The 20,195-nt window shown below is 59.8% G+C and overlaps 1 protein-coding gene across 7 annotated transcripts; it reads right to left on the bottom strand.

Annotated features, from left to right (window-relative positions):
• Positions 1-231: 231 nt before the first annotated feature.
• Positions 232-16,339, bottom strand: FAM78A (family with sequence similarity 78 member A). 7 transcript variants are annotated; one of them, XR_009251343.1, is made up of 4 exons: positions 14,037-15,306; positions 2,300-3,439; positions 1,858-1,953; positions 232-1,467 (listed from the first exon to the last, which is right to left on the bottom strand). XR_009251343.1 is itself a non-coding variant. In XM_058693785.1 (3 exons), the coding sequence occupies exons 2-3, from the start codon at positions 14,357-14,359 to the stop codon at positions 2,911-2,913; spliced, it is 852 nt and encodes a 283-aa protein (XP_058549768.1). In that variant the 5' UTR covers positions 14,360-15,139; positions 15,762-16,339; the 3' UTR covers positions 232-2,910. The 7 variants fall into 7 exon arrangements, 3 of the variants coding, with proteins under 3 accessions (XP_058549768.1, XP_058549767.1, XP_058549769.1); XR_009251341.1 differs by having other exon boundaries at positions 1,858-3,439; XR_009251340.1 differs by having other exon boundaries at positions 232-2,167.
• Positions 16,340-20,195: the final 3,856 nt, after the last annotated feature.

Here is a 20,195-nt window from a genome sequence, read left to right as displayed (position 1 = left end):
CCAAGCCGCCCTCAAGTCCTGCCTCCACCTCAAGCCTGCGGTCCCTCCTCACCACGGGGCACAGCCAGGGGCACTTTGGGCAGGGACCTGAGGCCCCAGGGCTGCAGACAGCGGAGGACGCGTCAATAAGGTGACCCACCTCCAAATACGCTCACTCCCGTGGCCACAATACAGGTCCATGGACCCCAAAATGAACCAGCACTTTAGAAACATCCAGACCCTAGCCAGGCCTACTTTAAAATTACATTTTATTTCTCTTTGTGAATATTCGTTGTTTTTCAAAAAGGTTAATGTTACAGGTTCTTCAAGAGTCTTGTGCCTCCTGGTAAGTGCATTGGTTTGTTTTCACAGTACTCTCCACGACCACGGATGGTCCTTATTGCTGGAGGAGCGTGTCCACGCCAGGAAACGGGGACACCGGAGGGATTGGGGACCCAGGTGAGAAGCCTGGGGTCTGTGCTCCTGACAGGGAGGAGGCCCAGGGACCAGACCCAAGCTAAGCCCAGTGTCCTTGGCCAGACCTGCCGTTTCTCCAGGGTCTTTCCAGCCCCGTGTTCAGAAAGGCCGGGAGGGACAGAGAGAAAGGGGTACAGGAGGGGCAGGGTGAGTCAGGAAGCAAGGTGAGCTGGGGCCCAGGCATGCAGGGGGGGGTGGGGGGGCGGGCAGCCACAGCAGGCGTGCCCCCTTCTGGTGGGCACAGCGCCGGCTCCTGGCAGGAGGGCTCGCTCACGCTCAGCAAGCGCGTATTTGCGGGACACTGCCCCCTGCAGCTCAGGGCCACCCCCTAGCACAGTAAGATCCCCTTCGTGGTGACCCAGCCCAGAACCAGAACTCCGGCTTCCTGACCCCTCGCCCAGGGCCCTTCCTCCTTTTTTTAGTGCAAGAAAGACCTGAGTGCAGAGAAGGGCCGCTCCGTTAGGAGGCCAGGTCCTGTCCACGGCATCAGGACGCCGTCACCCTGGCCCCCCGCCCACCCGCTCCCGGCCTGGCCCTTCCCCAGAGGTAGAGCTGGGACCCATCGTCCCTCTCACTCGAGGCTATGGCCTCCCTGGGCGACGGGGTACCTACACACCAAGGGGCACAGGGGGAAGGTCCTAGGCCTGACAAAGGGGTTCCCGGGCATCGCGCAGGCAACCACAGTCCCGTCGTTCCAGGACAGCTGTGGGCCTGATGTCGGGAGCGGGGCTGGAGAGAGAGTTTGGACGTGAAGCACCCCTTGAATAAGTATACTACCACGTGGATAAAGGAGCAGAGCAAGGTGACCCACATCCTCCCACGCTGTCACTGGGGCTCGTCCAAGTGGCTCATCGGCTGCAGAAATGAACGCTTTTTCTTTTCTGTCGGTTTTCTGTGCTTGAGTATTATTATTAGTTGGAAACCCAGGGCCGGGTGAAGTGGCTGTGGGGTTTGGCAAGCTGGAGGAAGGGGGGCTTCCGTGGGGTGTCCCTCGTAGGTCCCGCAAGCAGCCTTCAAGGCAGAAGGCTCGGCGTCGCTCAGGACCATCCTAGGGCTCTGGAGGGCCCTGGACCCGAGGGAAGGTGGCCCTCCAGACTGGCCATGCTGTCCCTACCAGCCTCCAGAGTGGCCCCGATGCCTGTCAACCATGGCCCCACGTGACCCCCGCCAGCCCGAGGCCCCGCTTTGCTTCCTTGAGAATCACCAGCAGAGGGGTGTCTGCCGACAGCCTTCCCGGCCTCCCCAGATCCAGGACCACCCCCCCCCCACTGCCCCCCGCCGGACAGCGTCTCCCCAACCTCTGACACTGGCGCCCAGAGCCTGTTTGCAGCTTCCCCCAGAGCCCCCGGGAGGGGCATCCCCTGAGAAGGAGCCAGGAGGGAAGTCACCCGCCTTTCTTACCTTGGAACTAAATCTGGCTCAAGGTGGCCGGCCCTCCAGGCGTTTGGGGCCAGTGTGGACGGAAAAGGGAAAGGCGGACCCATCTGTGGCTGGGTGCTGAGGACAGGGATGGCGAAAATCCCCTGGGCTCAACCCTCCTTCTCTCCTCCCAGATCCACCCCAGGCAAGTTAAGGCTGCCAAGAAGAGAGAGGAAGGAAGCCCAGATCCCTTCTGCACAGGTATGGGGGGGGTGGGGGGGGAATGGGGGTTTCCACCTGAGCCCGAGAGAAGGTGGGGGGGGGTCTTTAGGTGGTCTGTCTGGTTTCGTTTCTGCTGAAACGAAAGAATGAGCAGCTGGTTTTAGGTCTAAATCTGTCCCCCTGCCCCCCCCCTCCCAAGCCACCCGGGAGGAGGGGCCAGGCACCCTCTCTCTCTCTGCCCTGGCCCTGCCCCCTCCCTCACCTCTAGCAGAAGGTGAACAGTCCGGTAGAAAAGAGATCCTATTTCTTTGTCGGTTTGGGGCTTTTTCCTTTAAATTCAGCTTAAGGCAGAAGAAGTTTGGCAAAGCGAGTCTACGTAAGGCCGCGTGACGGGGGGGGGGGGGGACGAGGGAGCTGCCACGGGGGTGGGGGGAGCCGCCACTCACAGATCAGCAGCCGTGCCGTTCAGGGTCATGACCAGCTCCGCCTCCTCCCGCCCCTGAACCTCGTAAAGAGGTGTTGAAAAAACAAAAACCAAAAACCAAAAAAACGAAGAAGAAGAAGAAGAAGAAGAAAAACTGAAAAAGCAGTTGATTCGGGGAGGCTTGCAAGTGAATGACTGAACTGCCAGGAGAGGAGACCCAAGGTGAAGGGGCGCGTGGGGTCAGGTGTCCCGGCCGGGCCTCCCCCTCCCCGAAAGGAAGCAGGTGCCAAGAGGGCTGGGGGAGGCCATCCCGGGGCCTTTGCACAGTGAGATCCGCCCGCTCGAGAAGGTAGAGTGGTTGTATTTTGCTGAATGACCGAAGAGTCCGTGCGGGTGTGGGTAGGGGCAGCGTTATAATTCGAGCCTAGCCTAGCAGGGCGCCCTGGCCGTTACCGGTGCTTGGGCGGGATCACCACGAGCGGCTGCCCGTGCTTGGGCCGCCACATGAGGACCTGAGCGTCGTTGGCGTTGGGCTTGACCAGGGCGCTGGGCGGTATCGGCTCGTTCTTGCTCAGGATCTTGGGCTGGTCCTGGGCGATGGGCTCCCGCAGCCTGGCGCGCTGGCCGAGGGGCCGGTTGGGGTTCACCTCGATGCTGAGCTGCATACGCCAGTGCAGCGTCTGCAAAATGATCGTGTCATTGGTCGAGGTGTTGGTGGCCACCAGCCACGTGGTGAAGCTCTGGTCCCGGTAGATGTTGGTCAGCTTGGCCACGTTGCTCTCGCTGACGGGCACGGCCCATGTGACGCTGGGGTAGAAGTTGTCGTTCATGCTGATGACGAACTTGGAGTCTCTCTTGGTGGGGCCCACGATGGTGCACGTCTCCGTGGTGTTGCCGTACCAGGGGTAGTTCACCCCGTCTGAGTCACTGATGGCCTCGATCTTGCCCTCCTGGAGGTCCGGGAGCTCCCAGCTGGACCTGAGGACAGGAAGACCAGTGTACTCAGTCGGCCACCCACAAGGCTGCATCCCTGAGGCTTACCTCGCGGGGCCAGGGCGGCACCAGATGACACACAGACAGCCACCGTCACGTCTGGGCTCCCCCAGACACAGCCCCCATCAAAGCCACATCCTGTCCTCCTGCACCATCTCAACTCGGTCGTGGCAACTGTTACTGTGGCAGTAGCTCTCAGGCGGAAGGGGACACCAACCTGTCCTAAGTTACTCTGGGGACACGTGCTCCCGGGGGGCTGGGAGCACAGCAGCGTCTGGGGCATCAACACTCATCAACACTCATCAACACTCATGTCCATCGTGCGCCCGGCAGATAAAGAAAGTGAAGCCAGGGGCTGGATTTTTCTTCCCCAAGCAGTGGGGGCCTGGGACCCGGGCGGCCAGACTTCATCCACGGCCACTCCCACCCGAGCCCCTGTGATCCCAAAGGTCAGGACGTGCTGCACCCGGACTTCGGCACAACCGAGGAAGCCAGCGGTCCTCTCCAGAATACGCTGCTCCCTGCGACGCATTCTGGGTCACAGCCGCATGATTCGCAGCGGCCAAAAGGTGGGAGAAACCCCAGTGTCCATCAACGGGAGCGTGGATAAACAAAATGGGGTCTGTCCACACAATGGAATATTCTTCAGCCTCGAAAAAGAAGGAAACTTTGCAATATCCCACAGCGTGGATGAACCTTGAAGACATCATGCTGGGTAAGATAAGTCAGACACAACAGGATAAATACTGTATGATTCCACGTATAGGAGATCTCCCTCGGGTCATCAAATTCATAGAAACAAAGTAGAACAGTGGATACCAGGGGAGTGGGGGCGGAGAGTCAATGTTTCGTGGGTGTAGAGTTCCAGGTGGAGGAAATGGGAACGTTCTGGAAACAGATGCACAACGACGTGGATGGACTTAAAGACGCACCCCTCTACCAAAATGCATCGCTTCACGTCAGCGATTAGCAAACCTGGGGCCACCCTGGGAGGGATGGAGAGGCATGTGATTTTGCTAATTCTCCTGTTTACTTCATTTCTGTTTTCATTTCATTGAAAAAGTCACAAATTAGGGTAACACCTGCCTACCAGGCCATCTCCTGCCCGGGGCTCTGAGCTCATCAAACTCCCAGGGAACTGGGGCAGCAGCTCAAACGACCTCCCATTTCTGAAGTCCCCACCGGTCCCCGAAAGCCAACAGGCCACAGCAGTCACGGGCAGGCGAGGCCGGGCAGGCCACCCACACAGCAGGTCGTGAGCCTGCTGACCCGGCTCTCCTCGCAGGTGGGTATCACGGGCCGGAAAAGGAGTTTAGGGTCCCCGTCCTGGATTTCTTAGAAGCCTGTGCCTTTGCCCCACCTGGGTCCAGGCGCCTAGAAAGCACCCACTCTGTGCTCTCACGGTGGCCGTACTCACTTGCAAAAGGTTTTCTTTTTTTTTAAGGCAGAAAGTAAACTTGCAAAAGGAACTTTACTCTTCAGTGGCTGTCTTTCACTTCCTAAGAGCTGGCTTGTTTTGAGGGAGTGGGGCTCAGCACCAGAGCGGCCCCCCTCTCCCCCAGCCTCAGGTTTCCTTTCCTCCCCAGCCTCCAAATGCCCGAGCCTTGGCCCAGTCACAGGCGGGTGACGGTCCTTATGAGCCAGCAGACAGTCGTGTCTCATGTGGGATATTACTCAGAATCAGGTTCTGGGGCCTTTGTCTTCCAATCATCACAGCCCCGCATGGGCTGCCTCTGTTCCCCACGGCCCCAGCCACCCCCCGCCGCCCCCGCCTAGTCGAGGAGGTGGGCGTGAATGCAGTTAAGGGAACAACTTCTGGGGGACACACACCAGCCCGGATCCAGCCTCAGTCCAGCTACTAGCTCTGATTAAGTTACAAGTCTCTGAGCCTCCGTTTTCTCATCAGTTAACTGAGGATAGTCCTACCCACCTTGCAGGGTTTTTGTGATGATTAGATGTATTGATATAAACATATAAATGGCAATACGTAGAAGCTTCCAGAAACCATGTTGGGGGGCATTTAGAGGTGTGCCAGCCCTGACTGATCTGAAGCCTTTGTGACCTCCGCAGTTTGGGGATTATACATGCTTGGAAAGGAATGAACTGCATGCAGTCACTGCCTCCTCCAAGATTCCCTGTTTGTTCTGGGACGACCTTGAACTTCAAAGCAGACCCTCGGTTCTTTGCTCCATGGCAGAGAGGGGCGAGGTGGGACCCCAGCCCTGCACACACCGAACCTTTTCCTTGTTGCACGGCAGAGGTCCCACAGGCGGGCTGTGGTGCACAGAGGCCACTTAAAGGTGTGAGCAAGGCTCCCAGGACTGTGCGCACACACGTCGGAATCAGACTCCTCACTCTCCCTCACATGCCCTGTTCCTGTGGCAACCCCCATCCACCATCCACTCACCAAATGTTTGCAGAGCACCCGCCATCGGTGTTTGCAGAGCACCCGCCATCGGTGTTTGCCGAGCACCTGCCATCCGTGTGTGCAGAGCACCTGCCGTCGGTGTGTGCAGAGCACCCGCCACCGGTGTGTGCAGAGCACCCGCCATCGGTGTTTGCAGAGCACCCGCCGTCAGTGTGTGCAGAGCACCTGCCGTCAGTGTGTGCAGAGCACCTGCACCCTCCGGGCAGAGGACGCTGCACCCTCCGGGCACCTGGCACCATCCTGGACTCTCTCTCTCACCTCTGCACACTCCCCTTCTCCTTTGTCTTCACCCTGGCCAGGACCCCTCCCTTCTCCCGGGTCTCCCGGCCTCTACTCCTGCCTCCTACAATATTCTCCCAGAAGCGGGGGTGATCTTGTCAAAACACAAATCTGTCTGCACTGTCCCTCAAAGCCAACGCATCTGAAGCCCAGGACCCCTCGTGCACACACACGCACGCACGCACACCCTCCCCAGGCTCCAGACCCACCAGCCGCTCTCAGTTCCTCTAATGGGCCGTGCCCCTCCTGTCCCCCCCTGTCTCGAGGCCTTCTGCCAGGACCAGTGTCCCTCCTCCTCCTGTGCGGGTCACTGCTCCTCATGGCTCAGCTCCGGAGCCCCCCCAGAGAAGCCCACGCTGACCCAACCCAGGTGGCCCCATATCCGATGCCATTCAGTCCTCGCCCTGCTGCTTCCTGGCGCACGCACAGGGGTGATCCGATGACCATACGATCGCTTGGTGATGATCTCTAGAGGGCAGGGGCCAGGCCTCCAGGATGTAGGCAAATAAGTGTTGGTGGCCTGGATCGGTGACTGTGAGCGGCCTGCCCGGCCTCGCCTTCAGGGCCTGGGCCCCAAAAGGGGGTCTCCTGAAGGAGTTTAGAGTGCCCAAAGCCACCCCGTTCATGCATCGTCTCACCTGGAGTAGCTGTCCCTGGCACCCGCTGTCCTTGCAGCGACGCCGGTGACAATGGTCATGTTCCCTAAGCACAGAGGACGTGTCAGGCACCCTATGTACGTACGTTCCCCCAGTGCTTCTCCTCAACCACCCTGGGGACACGTCAGAGGGGCACGTTTTATACAAGAGGCTTGGAGACGGTACAGGCCTATCTCAAGGTCACACAACCACAAAGCCGCCAGGCCAGGACCCGCAACCTGAGGGAGCTCTTAGCCAGCGGTTTCAAAAGACCCTCACTCAACCATGCACACACACACACACGCATGTGCACACACACACAGAGGCCCTTACCCACAGGCCTCCAACACAGGCCTCGCCCAACACTCACACACACACGCACATACACACACGAGCTCGAGCATCACAGCTGGCCGAGGGTGTGGGTCTGAAGGGGTTAGAAAGGCCTTCCCTGGAGACCGAGGCGGGTAGAAGCAATGCTGAGGGCCACCCCTGGGGGCCGGGGAGCATCACGGCGGCAAAAGCTTCTGGGTGGAGGTGAAGGAAACCAGGGATGCCCAGCGCGGTGCCTCGGAGGGAAGGTGAGGCTGGCCCTTTCATTGACCTTGGACGACAGGAGCACACCTCTCCCAGCCGCCCGGGAAGAGCCTGGAGGGCTCTCCCCCCAAAACAGACGGCCCCTCACACCCTCAGGGTTCCCCAGCCTCTCCCGGGGCTCTGACCGCGTTTTGAGTTCTGGACCCCAGAGCCAGACTGGACCCCAGACAGGGGTCTCAGAGCAGAGTTTCCAGACTTCCCATCTCTGTTCACTTTGGTCCCATCTACATTCTATATACTTCCTGTACTATTATTCACGTCATTGTTTTCCTTAAAATCAATCATTTTTTTAAAAAATTGCATTTAGTTTTTCCTAAGAAACACACGGAAATAACACGTTGAGTATCCTAGATGCATTTTTCCCCCAAATATACATTCAAATACGTTGCTTTAAATTACAGTTGTATCGGGGCGCCTGGGTGGCTCTGTTGGTTAAGTGACGACCTCAGCTCAGGTCACGATCTCATGGTTTGTGAGTTCGAGCCCCACATCGGGCTCTGTGCTGACGGCTCAGAGCCTGGAGCCTGCTTGCGATTCGTGTCTCCCTCTCTCTCTGCCCCTCCCCTGCTCGCACTGTCTCTCTCTCTCTCAAAAATAAAATAAACATTAAATTACGGTTGTACTTAGGCTTAACTGAGTTCACTTCAATATTATTTCACATCCCACAACTGATGCCCGTTAGATGCTCTGAGAAACTCATTTACAGACAAGGAGTTGAGGCTTGAGGGCAAGAGGGCTGCTTGGACCGAGGCTTTTCTGGCCACACTGGTCCCACTGGCACTTAGGGCTTATCTCGCCCGGTCCCCAGTTTTACAGATCTCATGGTCTTGTACAATTTGCAAAACGTTCAAATTCTGCAAAAGTTTGCAACCGGGAGCCCAGTTTCCTGATTTCTGCCCCGTGTGGCCGCCTGCCAGGCCAGCCCCTTCCCACTAGGCACCTGCTCTCCGAGGGAGGGTCTGGGGGTGTCCCCCCACCGCCTGCTCCCAGGGCTCCCCCCAAAACCAAGCCCCACTCCTTTTGCAGCCCACCTCCCCCCCTTCATCCAGGCCCCAGCACCATATCCCCTGGAAAGGACCAACGGTGCCTAATCTTAATTTTTAGTTGTAAAAGCTGTGTTTTTCTTTAAAAAAAAAAAATCGCTATAGAGAAGTATATGAAGTGAGAAAGGAAAGCCACGTCTTCCACGCCCGCCCCCACCTCACTGAGGTTACTCACCACATTACGCTTTGGTAAACATCCTTCTAGACCTTTCTCTGCATAGACCCACAGTACGTGTTCCCATTCACAGTGTTTTCTTTTAAACAAAAATGGGTTCCTACGCTACATGCTTTACAACTTTTAAAAAAACGTTTTATTTTGGAGAGGCAGAGTGAGAGCGAGCGAGCGAGGGCACAAGGAGGGGAGGGGCAGGGAGAGGGAGACAGAGGATCCCAAGCAGACTCCACGCTGTCAGCCCAGAGCCCAGTGTGAGGCTCAAACTCGCGAACTGTGAGATCACGACCTGAGCCAAAGTCGGATGCTTACCCGACTGAGCCACCCAGGTGTCCCCTTATATTTAAAAAAAAATTTTTTTTTTGCAAGTGCTGCAGTTTTCATCCTCATATATACATCCTTCTGGCCTGGGTCTTCCATTCACACATTAGGCAATTTGTTGTTGTTCAGATGTTTTTTGTACGCCTACCCTATGCCAGGCCCCGGGCCAGGTGCTCAAAGTCCCTGTGAGACAAACTCTACAGGTAGAACAGCACTGAAGGGCACGTAGGTTTGAAATTGTAACAGAGCCAGCCAAACCCACCTTCTCGACACTGCCTGAACTGTATGCACCCCCTCAAACAGCCCGTGAGGCTGTCCATTTCCCCCCAACCCCAACACCGAATCAGCTGCGTTTCTACCCGGAGCCGATCAGCAAAGAACAGAAGCTCTCGGGATTTAATTTGTTATTTCCCTGATTGCCACGGCTGTCGGGTGCCTCCTCGCACGTCTCCGGGCGCAGCCAGCTTTTGTTTTCGGAAGGTGAGGGTTGGAGCCATCGCTTGGCTGGGGCCGGTCCGTGGGGAGCTCTCTTTGGCCTGGGCAGTCCCCCTCACTTCCTCCCGCCCCAAAGCCTGGAAACAAGGACTTCCCTCTCCCACCCACGCCACCCTCGCCTCCGCCAGGGCCCAGCAGATGGGGGGAGGCAGCCTTCCGGTCCCAGAGAGGAAGCTTCGTCCTCGATTGTTCTGTGTGGGCCCGCGGCTGCAGGAAGGGGCCACGTGGTCACCCGCTGGAGCAGAGCAAGCCTCCTTGGGCAAGTGGCCTCAGGTCTCAGAGACTGTGTCCTCGTCATAAAAGGAGGGCCCCATGACGTCCTTGGGACACTGGAAGGGGAGCCCGGGCAGCTCCGGCGTCCTGCCACCGGCCTGTGGCCTCAGTCCCTGCGCCCCCGCCTGGCCCCTTCCCACCAGCCTCCTTGTGGTCCCGAAGCAGGTGTCCCCCCGTGTGCTGGCTGGAAGGACCTTGCAGGCCTCCTCGCTCAAGGCTCTCACGCCGTAGGCGGGTCCGCGACACCCAACCCTGGAAGAGAGAGTGGCTCTACGTACAGCAGTCTTCCCGCTGACTCCGCCAGGCATCCCAGATTTAATAATCAACTACGAGCAGCTATCACACCGACACCTGTCGTGGATCGAGTGCATCGTGTGTGCCGGGCACTGTGCTGAGCTCTTATCGTGCACTATCTCATTTAACCCCTCACAGCAACCCAGGGAGGGAAGGGACCATTCTCCCCATCTCACAGATGGGAACAGAGAGGCCCGGAGAGGCTAAGAGACTGGTCGCAAGGTCACAGCACCGCGGGAGGGCGGAGCTAGGATCCGCACCCGGCTGGACCAGGGGGACAAGGGTGAGGGGAGGTGGCACTGTCCCCCCTGAGAGACCCTGTCTCTTGAGCTATTCCCCCCACTTCACCCCCAAGTCTGCCCTTTGGCCTTGGCCGTGGGCCGGCCGCTCTGAGGGCTTCAGAGAAGGGCAAACGAGGGACGACATGAAGCGTCTCCCGCGCGGGCTAGAAACTGTGACTTGTCACTTAGAAGGCTGTGCCAGCTGACAGGTGGTGGCTGAGGAATTGCGGAGGATGGGGTTGTGAAGACAGGTGTCTCCAACAGTTTGGGGTGGGGGGAGGTGGCTTTTAAAGCCATGTGGGCTGGCCCGAAAACCATATAGAATCCCGTGAAGCTGGCACGGAGAAACTCAGCGCTCCATGGCTCTCCTCTGGAGGAGTCGGGGAATCACCGAGGTGGCTTGTGTGACAGTTCCACTGCATATATTTCCAGCCCTGGATGTCATTCTGTAAAGTTCTCCTGGATTAGGGATTAATTTTAACCAGGGATAACGTCAAAGGGTATTACGGGTTCCGGTTAAGGATTTGGAATTAATATTTTGAATACAAGCCCGTTCGTAGAGAACGGGAGCCCTGACCTTAACCTTTGCCACCTGGCTTCTCTCTCCCCTGGCCACTGAGGTCCCGGGCGTGGGTTTCATTCTAATGATCTCGATCGTCTGGGTCTAGTCTGGCGGTTCTCATTCGAGGGTGGCTTTGCACCCTTCCCGGAGATATCGGGCAGGGTCTGGAGATCACAGCGGGGGCGCCGGGTGCTCCTGGCATTGAGATCGTGCCCCGCGATCGCGAGTTCGAGCCCCGCGTCGGGCTCTGTGCTGACCGCTCGGAGCCTGGAGCCCGTTTCGGATCCTCTGTCTCCCTCTCTCTCTGCCCCTCCCCCTGATCGTGCTCTGACTCTCTCTTTGTCTCTCTCTCTCTCTAAATTGAATAAACGTTAAATATAAAAAAAAACAAACAAACAGGAAAGAGCGTAGTTTGGGGTTGGGAAGATGGCACCTAAATGTTTCCGATGCTCAAGAAGGAGCAGACATCAGGCTTTCTCTAAACAAGCCCTTCTCATTTGCAGAGGCTGCCGGTCGAATACAGAGCTCTGCCCAGGATCAGAGGAGCCGTGCTCTCTGCTAATTCCACTTTTTAGCACGACTTGGCCAATCAGTGGTAAGTGGAGCTGTTTCCAACTCAGCGTCTCAGCCACACGGTGGTCACCTAGCACGGTCCTCTCACTGGTCCCTCAGAGCCACCTGCGGGCAGTTCTCTCCTTATCCGCCCTGGCGGCTGTCACCCGGCACACGAGGTGGCTGGCGGGGGGGATGGCTCCACACGACCCCTGTCCAGAGAGCCTCAGGTTCTGCCCTTCTGTGGAGCTGGTCCTGCCCCAGCCAGGAGTGCAGAGGCAGGAAGAGCGGGTGCAGGGGGACCTGAGAGGGGGCGGGGGGGGGGGGCAGGGCAGGGCAGAGGAGGAAACAAAAGGAAGCAAATGGAAAGCACACAAAACGGCCTTCAACCTCGGAGAGCTCAAATCATTCGTGACTTGCGCTATTTTAACATTTTTAAAAGTCAGGAAGTGGGTGCTTTGTGAACGAGAGAGACCTGGGCTCAGGAGAAGCTTCACTCCCAGGAGAAGTTTGATCTGCCCGGATTCAGCCACGATTCTCAACTTTTTACAGACACCGTGGCTCACGCCCACCCACCCCCTAGGAGAGAAGAACGCTCACATAATAACCACGTTAAAGACCACCGAGGGCTTGGTGCCGTGCCGACTGCTTGACAAACGTCATCTCTCGTAATTCTCGCAGTAAAAGCTATAGGGCAAGGACTATGACTGGCCCTACTTGCAGACGGGGAAACCGAGGGTCAGGGTGGCTGAGGTCACACACCCTGGAAAGTGGCAGAGCCTGGACGCCCGCCCAGGTCTGCCTGACTGCAGTCTAGGTGCGCACTGGGTTCCTCTAACCAGGAACCAAGGACTGGCACAGAAAGGGAAAGTCATCTCGGGTCTCCGGCCTCAGGCCTGCCTCCAGCAACAGTGCCTGAAAGAGCTCAGAGCGGAGGCTTTAAGTCCCTGTGTGCAGATGGGGAACTGGAGGCCCCGGCCGGGCCTGTTCCTCCTCGCTGCCCGCCGCGCCGCCTCGGCACTCAGCCCCTTTGGTTCTCCCCCAACTTCCTCCCGGCGCTCGGATCTTTCCAATCTTTCCATGGTCAGCAAAACCCTCTGCCTTCCCTACCCCTTCTTGGGAAGAACGTAGCCTGTGCCTCAAACCCCCAGAAAACCCTCTGCGCCTGTGTCTTGTCACTCGTCCCGGATCCTTTGCAGGGTCCAAAAAAGGTTTCTGGCTGAAGGCTTCCTAGGATCTAGTCCACACCGAATAACTCAGAATCATGTTTCCCTTCTTGCAATGGAAAGTCAGCACCCCCCCCCTCTCTCTCTCTCACACACACACACACACACACACACACACACACACACCAAGTTAAAAGCCACTTTGGAGAATGAAAGGGCCTTGGGTAGAGACATCAGGTTGATGGAGGGACATGCCCCGCGTGGGCCCCTGTGGGGTGATCCTGTTTACGCCCTCATTTTACGCTTTACCGCGTTTCTCTTGTTTGCCTTACAACTTCAGAGTCATTAAGGAAACGCAATGGGATTTAGCGTCCTGCCACCTTCCATCCCCTCCCCGCCCCCTCTAATTTCGGAGGGGCCCAGGATGTTCTGAGACCCAGGAAAAGGCCCAAGTCCTGGGGGCTCCCCTGCTCCGCTCCTCCCTTGAAGAACCGGGAAGAAACAGTGCGTACCTGGAGAGGCTGGCCGTGGGAGAGTATCCCCCGCCAGTCCCGGGCACAGTTGGGAAGCTGTCCCTGGGGCCCGCCTCGCTCTCTCAGAGGGACCTCGTGCTCGGAAACAGCTATTTTCACCTCCCTGTCTTCAGGCGGCCCTGGAAGCTAAGTGGCTTTCCTTTCTGTCCACCTCTTCTCTTTCCACACTGGGACGACCACCCCCAGGAACCCCAGCGCATGCCAGGAAAGAAGGTGCCGGCTCCCCGTGTCCTGCACCCAGACGTGCATTGTCCTGGGAACGTTCCGGACCCCAGGCTGGAGGGAAGAGGCCAGTGGGCTCCTCTCAGCTGTGAGGGCCCCTCTGGAGCCTTCTGGACACTGACACAGGATGTCTACATCAAGCGGCCTTCTGCCTCGGGGAGAGAAAAACGCTATACCCTGAACCGAGGAGGCTCGGTTTCTAAAACGAGCCACCCTCTCAAGCAAAACACCGGAACAGCAAAGCATTCCCCCACCACCACCACCTCCCCGTCCTGATATGCATGTGAAAACACTGCAGAGACAAGTTCGAGCCCAGCACCTGTGCAAGTAACTGTCTTCTCCTTAACTTCCGCCACATGGACCTCTCCGGGAGGCCTGAGCCCCCACCCAAGCGAGGGGGGGGGGGGTGCCAAGCCTCAGCCTCTCTAGCAGCCCCAGGACAGCACGCTTGTTTTGCCAAAGAGACACCTGGTGGAACGTGCCTCTGCTTTCTCAGCATCTCGCGGGGAAGGACGCAGGAACCCCAGGGGCCGGTGACAGCAGGAAGAGAGGTCCCAGAGCCGTGACCCCAATCCGAATCACCAGGCAAACCCTGGAGAGCACCTGGCCAAGGAGGACACAGGGACGGCTTCCACCGCTGCCCGAAGCTTCCCTCCCACCCCAGGCCTCCAAGCTCCCCACCCCGAGCAGCCCCCCACCCCCGACAGCTTGTGTCTGAGCAGTACTCACATGCCCTGTTCCCCATACTGGTTGTAGAACTCCATGTGGCTGCACGCCTGGATCCAGCCAACGACCCAGGTCTCTTTCTTGGGGATGGGTGGCATGACCACCTGGGCCGAGGCACGGAAGTGGGGTGTCCTGTAGCGGAGCACCACGCTGGAGGACTCATCGATGCTGGTGGGGATGGGGTCAATAGAGGCTTTCACGTCAATCACGGTGATGCCTTCCCGGAAGACTCTGGCTTTGCCCCCGATGCTCTGAATACAGCCCATGGCACAAAGCAGCGCTCTGATCTCCAGGGAAGGCCAGCAGTCCCAGAGAAAACTGGGCATTGAAAGGATGGAGGTTGCGGGACCCAGTGCAGACAGGACTGCTCTCCAATCTCAAATCTCAAGACCGATATCCATAGGATAGAAAACTTCACTGAGTAGAGGGGGTCTGCATATCACTATCTCGGGCCTGCTTAGAAATAAGGATTTTGCTGCATTTCAAGAGCTCTGGGTCCTCTCCTCTTCTGCTAGCAGTGGACAAAAATCACCGATATTCTTTGGGTTAAGAAAAAGGAAAGTTTGGAGGTTAATGGGTAATCATGGTGCTCAGACAGCCAGCCCTTCGGTGCCTCACACGCGGGGAACGCAGCTCGGAGACGCTCCCTGAAGTCCTCGGGCGGCGAAGGCGAACGCCGGCAGACACATAAATAAGGAAGGCTCCGTCCCCTGCGCCGCGCCGCCACCGTCGCTGCAGAAGTCCTACTTCCTGCCCTCTGCCTTCCGCACGCGCTCGCTCGGGGCACACGCACCGGCCGCTCGCCCAACGGGGCCCAATCAATGGAAGAGCAGTTTCTGTTCGAGCGCGGAGGCCCCGGCGCCCTCGGGGGCGAGCGCCGACCCGCGGCTTCCAGGAGGCGAGCGCCGGGCACCGGCCGCCCGCGGGGTCCCCGAGGAGCGCGGCGCGGCGCGGGTCCCCGTCGGCGCCCACTCGCGGGCGCGGGCCGACGCCCCCACGCGGGCGCCCCGCGTCCCCCCGCCGCTGTCGCTGTCGCCGCCCGCCGCCGTGCGGGGCTCCGGGGCTGCGCTGGGGCCGCCGCCCGGCTCGCCGCGACCGCCGAGGACCTGGTCGGGGGGTGGAAGGGACAGGGCGTCAAGGCCCGCCTCAAAGTTGAGCCGAACTTTGCTGCGGGGAACGCGCGAGGCGGCGACGCGTGTGCGCGGGCTGCAGAGCTGACGGCGCAGCTCTGGGCGGTCTCCCCGGAGGCGGCGGCCCACCCCCCCGCCCCCCACCTCCGCCCGCCCCGTCAGTGGCGGCTGTACGACCGCGCGCACCAGCGAATAATCGCCGCCCGTGACATCTCCGCTGACACCTCCCGGCCTGGGAGTGGCGTGGGGGGCGGGGGGCGGGGGCGACCGGCTGGCACTGCAGTGGGCCGCGTGGACTTGCCCGCCCTGGCACTGCCCCTACCGCCTCGCCGCCGGCGCCCCTTCCCCGCCGGGTCCCTCCGGCCCCCTGGGGGCGCAGTGCCACCCCGCAGGCCGGTCCGATCGGGCGTGCGCCCCTTCCCGGGCCGGGATCCTCCGACTCCGGAGGGTGCAGTGCCCCAGCCCCGCCGCGTCGGGCGCCTCTGTCCCCCACCTCGCCAGCCCCAAGCGGCCCCGGGTCCCCGCGCGTCGGGCGCGCTCACCGCCGCCGGGCAACTTTGGCGCGCACGCCCCCACCCGGGCGGCGCCACCGACTCACCTGCCCCTCGGGCCGCTCCGCGCGCCCCGGCCGCCGCCCTCCGGACGCCCCTGACCCCGCCGCGGGCACGTCCCCGGGGCGTTCCCCCCCCCCTTTCCCCCGGGCAGTGTCCTTTGGCTCTACTGGGGTCTGGGGCGACCGTGGGCGCCCCCGGCCCCCACCTCCTCCTAGCTCGGGGCTGCCAGTGGGTGGCCGGGGGCGGAGGGCTGAGGCTCGGGGCTCTCTCGCCCCCACCCCGCGCGCCCGCTTTATTTTATGATCATTGTGAGCGTGCTGTCGCCGCTCAGCCCCGCCGCCGCGCCGCAGCCGCCTGGCGCGCCCCGCGCTGCCTCGCTCTGCTGCAGCATCGGAAAGGCAACCAGGTCAAACTTTGCAGAAACTCAGCCCCTGCGCCGGCCTGGCCCCGCGTCCGCCCGCAGCCGCCGGCCGGAGCGCAGCGCACGCAGGGACCGCCGCCCGCTCGCCGGCCCCGCGGGGATGCAGGTCCGCAGGCGGCGGCGGCGGCGGGCGGGCGGGCGCCGCCTCCTCCTCGCCGCCCGCCCAGCTCTCCACCCTCGCTCCCCGCACACAGCCCGCCCTCCCCCTGCTAATCCTCTCCCCGTCTCCCCCCTCTCTCCCCCTCTGCAGCTTGTGGGGAGCTGAGCCTCTCCTTGCATAAACGACATTTCCTTTCTGGCTAGCCCCGGGAATTCTGGGTAGTGTAGTTCGGGTTCTGTCTCTGGTCCGGGGTGGGGTTCCTCTGCCCTTTGAACTGGGCAGCCTGTCTGGGGAGAAGGGTTGCACCGTCCTGGTGTTCCTGGCCAAGGTGGGGCCGTGTCGGAGTGGAAACAGGACAGGGGTCCCGGGAGGCTCCAGGGCTGGGAAGCTTGGGGTGGGGGAGAGAAGTCTGGGGAAAGGGTGCCTGGGACTGAGCCTCTTGGCACGCTGACAGGTGGTCAGGCCTGTTGAGCCCCAACCGTGATAAGTGCTGGACAAGCTTCATCATTTCATCCATCAGGAGGTCACTTATGCATTCCTCACAGAGCTGGAATGCAAAGCTGGGAGACCCCAGAGACTTGCCCTAGGGCCCTGGTAGGTGGCCCAGCCGATCCTGGGACCCCAGATGTCTGAGTGCAGAGGTTCAAAGAGGGTTTGACCCTGGGCGGCGGTAGGATAACTGTGAACCTCTCTAAGCTGCCTCAAGCCAACCGCCCCACCCCCACCTTGCAGTTTACCCCCCCCCCCCTCCAGGGAAAGGCCAGGTGGTTTGTGACATCAGAAAACCTGGCAGCCACAGTAGAGCCATGCTCTGCCCCCGCCCCACCCCCATGACTCTGACTTCCAAAGGTACCCACAGCCGGCTGGGGGACAGATCATCCTGACCCCTTCAAGCCTGACCATCTTGCGTGCCAGTGAGGGCAAGAGCTGGAGAGGGAGAGTTCTGGCCGCTCTGAGGTCTCTCCTTTGAGGGATGATCAGCCAGGTCAAGTGATCTGTCTCATGCCAGCACCAGCTCAGGCCACAGGTACCTTATTTCTAGTCCTGCTGACTGAGACCAAGGCGGGGTGGCCTCGTGACCTGCTTTCCGCCACACAGTAGAACCCCAGACAGCAGAGGTCTCCTAAGGACCCCGTGCAAGTGTCCGTTTCCAGGCAGAAGACTTCCCTGGACTCATAACCATGGTGGCCCCTCTCTCTGCTGTAAAGTCAGGGCACACCCCCCACCCCCGCAAACATTCTGCCCTCCTGGGGCTCACTACAGCCTTCAACACCCCCTTTGCCGGCAGATGATTATTAGGGTATCCAGTTTGTATGTAAGTAAGATGTTAGCATTGGGGGACGTTACAGACATCACCCCCAGCGCCTAGACCAGAGCAGACTGCACTGGCCAGGGTGCTCTCTGAAGTCCCAGATGCCACCCTGGTGACCAGGACAGGGGTGCTCCATGAACACGTGCTGAGCTGCACATTTTCCTCATCTGTCGTGAAAAGGACAGAGACCAGAGCAGTTAACCTGCTCACTAAGCAGCCAAAGCCCTGGATAGGAAGCTGCCTGAGTGAACACCGAGCCCGGGAAGTGGACTGTACCGACAGAGACCCGGGGGTCAGGGCACAGTAGCTTTTCAGAGTCTGGATCCCCAGCCAGATCTGGCCAAGTCCAAGATCAGTTCCTCCTCCTGGGATGCTGTCCTTGCTGGCTGGGGCCAGTGCCTCTGAATGGAAGGGAACCAACCCCTAGAAAGCCCTGTCTCTAGCGAATCCCACCAGAAGAGGTGCTCAGATGCCCATGGGGTCAGGGTTCTTGCAAAATAGAAGCCCCCTCCTCCCTTAACCTCTCAGCCCCATAGATGCCTCCCCTTTCACATCACCCCTCCCCCATGCAGTGCTTTGTCCTGGGTTAGGTGAGGGCCCCTTTGGTGGGAAGAGGGCTAAGGCAATGTCCGTAGGCCTGTTTGTCGGGCCCTGAGCTGAGGAGTGCTCCCCCCAAGGCCAGCCCTAACAGACAGAGGGGTCTTCACGGGCTGGGCTCATGTCCCCATCCCATCCCGGCTCCCGATGAACACTTCAAGGCTCCCTAGCTGCTGCCCCAGCTGTCGGGCCCCTTTGGCCCTTCTGCCTCCCGACTCAGTCTTCCTCCCGCTCGGCATTTTCTGGAGCTTTGTGAGTGCTGGACACAGACCCACAGCTGCCTCGGCACATGTGGAAGGCCCAGGATGCATCCACACGTGTGTGAGGCGCTGGTGTCTGCAGAAGAGAGGAAGGGGACATCCGGGTGTAACATGCCCAACGCCACGGGCACGCTCACATCACCTCCACCGCCGGCCTCATCCCCTCCCCCAGACCTCAGTCTCCCTAGACTGCTCGCTAAAGTCACCATTGAAGGGGGAGGAGGAGGGACTGGAGGGCCCAATCTCGGCCCGGAGATGGTGAACTCTCCAACGTGGCCACTTTGGGGACTCAGGGTATGGTCAGCGGGAGGACAAGGTCCCTCAGTTCTGGGCACGTTGGCCCAGAGAGGCCACGGAAAACCAGTCATGCAACAAATCTACATGCCCCTGCCCAGCTGGGCTTTAACGTGCCGAGAGTCCTCCGAGGTCTGCAGAAAGAGCTGGATGCAGTTTCTCCCCACCGAGCATCACCCATCACCGTAAACCATCATACATGGCTCCCCACAACCGCCCCACCAGCTGGCCTGTGTCACCACGGCATCCCGCAGATGAGGCCCTGAGACCTGGCGAATGACGGTGGTGTGGACTGAACGCAGCAGCCTGGCTCTAAACCCCGGAGGCTGGTGATTCAGTGTAGCAGGTGCTCTCGCTGGTGTCCCTGCAGTGGTAGGGGCCTCGCTTTCATGGCCATCGGAGACCCTCTCAAGACTCCTCCTCCCTCATTGGCCAACATGCATCTCAAGGCCAAAGCCAGTCCTTCAAGAGCTCTCGGCCTCCAAGGGTGTGGTCATCATGGGACTAGAAAGGCATTTCTCAGGAAGGAAAAGCCCTTGTTCTGCAGATGGAAATGTTAATGCTGGAATTCTGTTGCCCTGGGAAACAGGGTTCTCTCCTTAACCGTTTGGGACCAGACTGGAAGGCAGTGGTAAGGCTTGGAATGTCCACCTGGGAGGACAGCGGGCAGGGCTGGACGGCCAGGCAGACGGCTGGAGGTGAGGCACCGGGGGACAAGGAGGTGAATCCAACTGGAGGGCCCACCTGACATCCTCACTGTGTACCCAACCTGGGCCGGGAGTGGGCGCAGGCCTGGCCAGGCGAGCAGAGATGGGATCTCAGACCGGGCTGGTCCACGGCCTCCGCTATGGAACACAGTCCCGGTGAGGTCATCCAGAGAGGGCCCCCGATTTGGAACCTAGGTCACTCTCCCCGGAGAGGCGGTGGTGGCATGGCGTGGGAGATGTCTGTGAGGCAGTGTGTAAGACCAACTGCTTAGGGTGGCTGCATGTCGGGAGGTGCGGGCCTTTCCGGCCAGAGGTTCAGAACCACGTTTCTTCCAGAGCGCGTTGGGGTTAGGGCTTCTCAGCTGGCCCTCCCACCATCCCCAAGTGCCTCCCTTCCCCGGTGTTGACTGGACACCTGCCCTGGGGCTGGACGCTCAGAGGACACTGAGGGCATGGGCAGGGCCGGGACAGCCAGCAGGTGTGGTCCCCACACCACTTAGGTCCCATGGGCTCGAGAGAGGTCAGTGTTAATCCAGGAATGACGAACGGAGGTATGAGTTAACATGAATAATAGGGAAGTACAAATTCATACTTGAAACGGTCGCAAGTATTGCTTGCTATAAATCAGGACCTATAGAGTAAGTTGTTTTGATTTGTGTGTGTGTCCAGTGTTGGGCCGGGGGAAAGGAGCGGGAAGGAAGCGCTCTCAGGAGGGCGGGGGATGCGAGGGGGCGCGCAGTAAGCACAGTAGAGGAGGTTAGAGGGTGTGATTGAGCGTACATGTGCG

This window comes from Neofelis nebulosa, chromosome 12 (genome assembly GCF_028018385.1).
Source record: "Neofelis nebulosa isolate mNeoNeb1 chromosome 12, mNeoNeb1.pri, whole genome shotgun sequence".
Classification (NCBI taxonomy): Eukaryota; Metazoa; Chordata; class Mammalia; order Carnivora; family Felidae; genus Neofelis; species Neofelis nebulosa.
The sequence above is the reverse complement of the archived record's forward strand: the minus strand, read 5'-3'. Positions and strand labels throughout refer to the sequence as shown.